At 37.2% G+C, this 6000-nt stretch overlaps 1 protein-coding gene across 1 annotated transcript; it reads right to left on the bottom strand.

The window, feature by feature from the left end:
- Positions 1 to 235: 235 nt before the first annotated feature.
- On the bottom strand, positions 236 to 4894 carry LOC118054415 (E3 ubiquitin-protein ligase ORTHRUS 2). The gene is made up of 9 exons (XM_035065988.2): positions 4340 to 4894; positions 3025 to 3557; positions 2530 to 2655; positions 1990 to 2089; positions 1832 to 1893; positions 1653 to 1755; positions 1415 to 1562; positions 1052 to 1266; positions 236 to 890 (listed from the first exon to the last, which is right to left on the bottom strand). Exons 1-9 carry the CDS (start codon positions 4778 to 4780, stop codon positions 600 to 602), a joined length of 2019 nt encoding a protein of 672 aa, XP_034921879.1. The 5' UTR covers positions 4781 to 4894; the 3' UTR covers positions 236 to 599.
- Between the last annotated feature and the right edge of the window lie 1106 nt (positions 4895 to 6000).

The following is a 6000-nucleotide window of genomic DNA, read 5'->3' as shown; positions in this document are numbered from 1 at the left end:
AGAACGATAAATGACACCATAAACAATACCTTGCACATTCGCAGTGTTTGTCATCGGTTCTACCTGCAGGCCATCCCCATTTACCACCATGGATGATATCAGCAGATGGTAGTCAAGAGAATGTTAAGTAATCTAATGTTTTTTCTTCATTATGCAACACGGTATCATTAAAAAAAAGCTTCTTTATGAAACAATTGCTGGAAGAAAAATAAATGAAAGTTACAGCTATGAAGTGTTCCTTTTAATAACATAAATATATTAAAAATATAACGTTTTAAATTAATATTTTACATTGGCTTTGCATTTGATAAGACATTGATTTCCATACGCATGAAAGGCATATGCAACGCATTTGCCAAAAAAACACTAATGGCTTAAAAAATGCCATTAATTTGGATTAATTTGGATAGGTTAATAAAGGATGAATTAACAAGGATAACTCCGCTCATACATAAGGATGAAATTCACTAAATAATATAAATTCAGGGTCTTTGTCATAAACCACCACCGTGTAACCAAAAGCTTTGTGACAAAAAAAAGAGACCAGCTTTCATCCCAGATCCCTTGCTCCTGGTCTGCGTTCCAGGCTCTAGCATACGTTATTGACTGGCCCTATCAGTAGTGGTTGAGGCTTCTTGCTCCTTCCCTGGACTCATTGTCTGCACATTTGATGATGGATCCATAATGTCATCACCATCAGTTTCTTTTTTCTGCTTCTGTGCGTTTTGGGATTCATCCTTTGGCTCTTCGGCAATTTGGTCATCAGCGACCAAATCTCGTTGCTCAGTGGCATCACTCTCTTCACTACACTCTTCTGAAATGTTGTCCAGTTTTTCCTGCTCGGCTTGTTGTTGTAGTGATTCTATGACACCCATCAACTCCCGATTCACCTGTCAAGAAAACTTCCAATGTTCTCAAAGGAGATTTCATGACTCCCACTGAATCTTTTAGAAAATAAAATTGAAAAATGAAACAAAACAAAGAATCCCTACAGTTTTGCCACAAGAATGCTGTTTCATATCAAAATGCATGTAATTGATGCAAGTGGTACCTGTGGGTTCTGAAGAAAGTCAGCTATGTCAATGGTACAAGATGGACATTTCATAACATTCTTTTGCGCTCTTAATGTCCGTCTTCCTTGACCTCTTTGTCTAGTGAGACTTTGGCCAGCAAAGGCACCCTCAAGACATGCTTTGCAGAAATTATGGGCACATGGGGTAGTGATTGGATTGACCATCACCTTCCGGCAAATTTGACAGCTGAACTCTGCTTGAAGAACAACCAGAAGCAAAAGAAACTTCCATGAATCCATTGATACTAGTCATGACCATGGTCAAAATGCAATCCATAGAAACTGCATATTCAGAAGAATGGACATCAAAGGCTTCAAGTTGAAATTGATTAAATACCATACCTTTCAGAAGTTTTTCTCTAACAGATACATTTGATTTTTGTCGCTTGATTATCCTAATCACTTTTCCATCTTCTGGACCTACATTATCAGCCACTCTTTTTTTACTGGCTGGAGGCGGCTTTTTCCACATCCAGCAACTTTTTTCATCCTGAGAAGCAATTGTTAATATCTTAGGACACTTTAAAATTAATGACTCATTGCTACAATGAACCATTGAAGTGAAAGAGTTTGAACTCACCTCATAGTCCCAGGAAGGGGACCCCTTCCTTTCAGTTATATCAATTGCATTCTTTAATTCCTTAATGACAGGCAGAGGCCTCGGACGGTCCCCTTGAACATCACTGCAATTTGATTTCCATCAAGTCAAGCCATAGAAAGGGAGGGAGGGAGACAGGGAGGGAAGGAAGCAGAACATACCTTGTCCATGGAGCAGGCTCGTTGTCGCATCTGACAAAAAGATACCTGCAAACTTTAAAGCCCTGCAATGAAAAAGGTGGCAGTTAGCAAACACATTTAACAAGTATAAAGTCCATGATTACCCTTTGATGCATTGCAAATTGTCATTAGAAATTTACCTGTATTCCATTCTTACGCCAACACTTCTCAATTCTATAAACCCCATCATAACGTACACCTGTTTCTGGAGCATATGATGATCGCTTCTCTTTGTGAGACCTGCTAGCAAACAGAGAAGGTTCACATTGGCATTAAAATAGGAAAAAAGAACAAAAAAACATCTTCAGATAAGCTACACAATTCATGACAGAAAAAAGAAGATTTATCAAAGCATCCAGCAAGACATCACAAATAGCAAAGACCAATTCATAAAAAATGTCTCAGAAGGGATGTGAGGGCTACATCTGGAAACCAAGCAAACAATGCTAACAGAACTATCAAATACAACTACCTATAACAATGACAAATTTTAACAGAACAAGAGTTTCTCATATCATGTGGCAGGATGTTTCATTCCCAATTACAAAATCTGCAACTCCACATCACTGTCACTATTCAGTTCAGCGATTAATGATGACAGAAAATATAAGGCCCCATGAAAGGTAACAAGATGCAATGCACACGAATGGGTCATCAGATCACTTCTTAGCACAACTCACCTAACAACCCTTACAGGATAGCCCTTTAGACAGCTTAGTCGTAGTGCCTCGTTCATCTTGTCAAACTTTTGGTCAAAGGACTGATCCTTGTTGGTGCGTTTATTGCCGCTCAGGTCCCTTCCTCCACTGTCAACCACAAATTAAAATTGAACATCAAATTTGGAAAAGAAAAAAACAAATGCAATAAAATTCAAGCAACAATTACATTTGACATTGCTCATAAAATTTCAAACCATATCAGTGCTTTAGCATACCAAATTTAACAAAGCACTACAGTCCATTCCTTCATGCCATACTTGAAGTACATTGATTGAGTATTTAAGGTTAGATCAATCCAAATTAAAAAACTTATTCAGTCTGATGTTTTTTTAAGCAAAAACAAGTCCGTTCAACTTTAACAATGAATGAACCACAACTCATGACTAGTGAAAAGCAAACCAATAATGCAGTGAAAAAGAGGACATGGGAACTAATGCAGAGACGCAGACAGCATACCTCCCAGTGTAAAGAAACCATTCACCATGGTCCTCGTCATCAATATAACCTCCAGAAAGAGCCACCGATTGTGCACCATAAGTAGACTGACCAGCAATTCCTGCAACATGGGGGAGATGGGCACCCCATTGCCTGCATGCCAGCCTATCCTCCCATATCTCTCCCACCAAAACACCCATATTTCTTTCTGGGTCGTTCTCTGCAGGGATTGGCCCAAAGTGATCAGGAGGAACTGTGACAAAGATCTTCCCACTACAAGCATTGGCCTTGCCAGCTTTCTTTGCCCGCTCTGTTGTGTATGCTTTGTCTGGCCTGTTTTGGTTGTGGACAAAATGATATACCTTTGCAGCACCCCCAGCATTGCTGGATCTTGACATCCTTGCCATACGTATGGCAATAACAAGTGTAGAATTGATACGAGGCTGGCTTGCTATCTTGGGTGGGATTTGTACACGGCAATATGCACATGTACGTTTCCCTTGTCCAATCCATCTCTGGAAGCACTTCAAGCAAAAGTTATGACCGCATGGTGTCTGAAACAAGAGAAAAAAAATATAAGAAATCATGAACATTTGCCAATCCAAGCGCAATGACTAGAGCAACTAAACCAAAAATATACCAACCACCAGCCTTCAAGCAAATGGTATTGAAAACCCATAAGAAAACATTTCCCATTTTGAGTTTTTCTTACTGGTTTCTAACAATCTAAATTGAATCTTCAGCTTCTCCTGGATAATTAATACTAACAATATTTAAAATTCAAGTTTTTTATCCCATGAAAACAACTAAGGCACCATAGTTAGTCGACTGCCACTTCAAATCCAAAAAAAATAAGACTCCTTAGTTAATATCTAGAGACTATTCACCGCAATTAAACTTAATCCAAAAGGAAAAAAAAAAAGTTAAAGCTAGAGACAGATACTTTATAGATATTCATAGTAATCTTTTTTCTTTATTTGATCACCGTTGAAAACGACTTTGATTTCACCTTTTTAACATCCAAAAGAGGTAAAAACTTTAGTTCACTAACACAGCCAGCAACATCCAAGGACACCACCATCATCTTCTTTTCAAAAATCCCTCAAAACCTTTGCTAAAACAAGCAAACAAACATACAGATGGAAATTTTTTAAAAGAAAGTAAAATCAAGAACATGCCTGTGAAAATAAAAATCAAATGAGCAGTTATAAGATTTTTAATTTGTGAACAGATTTCACATACAGTAACCGGTCTATCAAAACAAAAACATGTCTATAAAAATAAAAATCAAGCGAGCAATTATAAGATTTTAAATTTGTAAACAGATTTCACATACTGTGACGGGTCTATCAAGCATTTGCATGCAGAAAGAGCAAGTCAACTCCTTATCGAGTATATCAAGCACGTCATTCTTCTCTTTCTTTTCCTCGCCGTCCAATGAGGACGGACCAGCGGCGGCGCCACTCAACAGCTCCTGACGTTTCTTTGCCTTCTCCTGTTCGGTCAACGATTTGTCATCCTCGATCTTCCGAATCGAGGCGATGAGATCACCGGAATCCTCCGATCTTCCGGAGGCGAAGGCGGATGTGGACGGCGCATGAATCATGGAGCAGTCAGGGCACTCCCATTGCAGCGTATCAGATAACGCCTGAGGGGGGGAGACGAGACACGTGGCGTGCCAGGGGGTGACACATGTTTTGCACGCGAGGGTCTCTTCACTTGGTGGCTTGTTTTTGCAGACCATGCAAATGCCGGCTCCGTCGCACGGGAGTTCCATTTTGTTAAAAGTAACGGCGGCGTAACTGACTGATTTTTTTTGTTTTCGGCTTCTTTTATGACCTGGATTTTAATAGGGAGTTGGTGTTCGAGAGGAAGGAGGAGAGTGGGTGGTGGGTGTTTATAAAAAGGTCAAAAGGTGGGGTCCAGGGGAGAGGGACGGGGCTCTCGGTTTTGGATTTTGGATTTGCAAATTTTGGGATTTTGTTTTGAATTTTGTACCTTCCCTCTTCGCTTTTTTTTTTTCCCGCTCCTCGCTACACATTCCATGTATGTTCTTCTGTAGCTGATGCATGTATATGTACCTATGTATGGAAGTTATGATGAAGCAAATTTAACGAGATTTACAACCACCGTTTCTAAAACATCTTAGATTTTCTTGCCTTTCTTGGATTATTTTTTTTGTCTAAAATTCAACTTAAAAAATCAGGTTTTTTTTCCTGATAATGAGGGTGTTCATATTGACCTAATCGGTTTTTTGTATTTGACTGTCATACAAAGCATGTATTTATGGAATATAAAATTAGTTTGAATTGTAATTAGTAAATCTTAAAATGTGTGAATCATGTGTTAGAAGTCTCAATTTTTTAGAATATCTTTAATTTATATCATAAATAAATTTAATTATATTATTTATGCATTGAAAATTTTTAAAAGAGATGACTTCAGTGTGATACAGCTGGTGTTGAGAATATAAGCCTCTGTTACGTATTATTTTCCAACTGGAGATTGGGTAAATTTTAAAATTAATTTTTATTTATAATTAATGTTTTTATATTTTATATTATTTTAATGTGTTGATATCACAAATATTTTAAAAAAAAATAAAAAAAAAATATTTTAATATATTTATGATTAAAAAATACTTTAAAAATTAACTACCACTATACTCGTACTCGTACTCGCACTCGCACGTACCTTAAAAATTATTTGATAGTTTAAAATTAAATGGGAAATATTATGTTTAATTAAATATCATGTTTATCAAGACAACTATATAAAATTGTTTAGATTAAATCATTCCTCATTTTTAGCTTGTTTGAGAGTTTTAAATTACTGTTATTAACAGGTAAATCATGTTCAAGAAAGTTTTCAAAATGACGGTTAGAATGATCATGAATTTTAGAATTTCATCGACGATGGTTGGGGGATCATCAAAGGTTTTCTTGTATCGTTGCATGAAACTCACTTCAAATGGGTTGTTTTTTCTATAAATAAAAT

This window comes from Populus alba, chromosome 3, assembly GCF_005239225.2.
Source record: "Populus alba chromosome 3, ASM523922v2, whole genome shotgun sequence".
Lineage (NCBI taxonomy): Eukaryota > Viridiplantae > Streptophyta > Magnoliopsida > Malpighiales > Salicaceae > Populus > Populus alba.
Note: the sequence above shows the minus strand (reverse complement) of the source record. Positions and strands in the feature narration are given on the sequence as shown.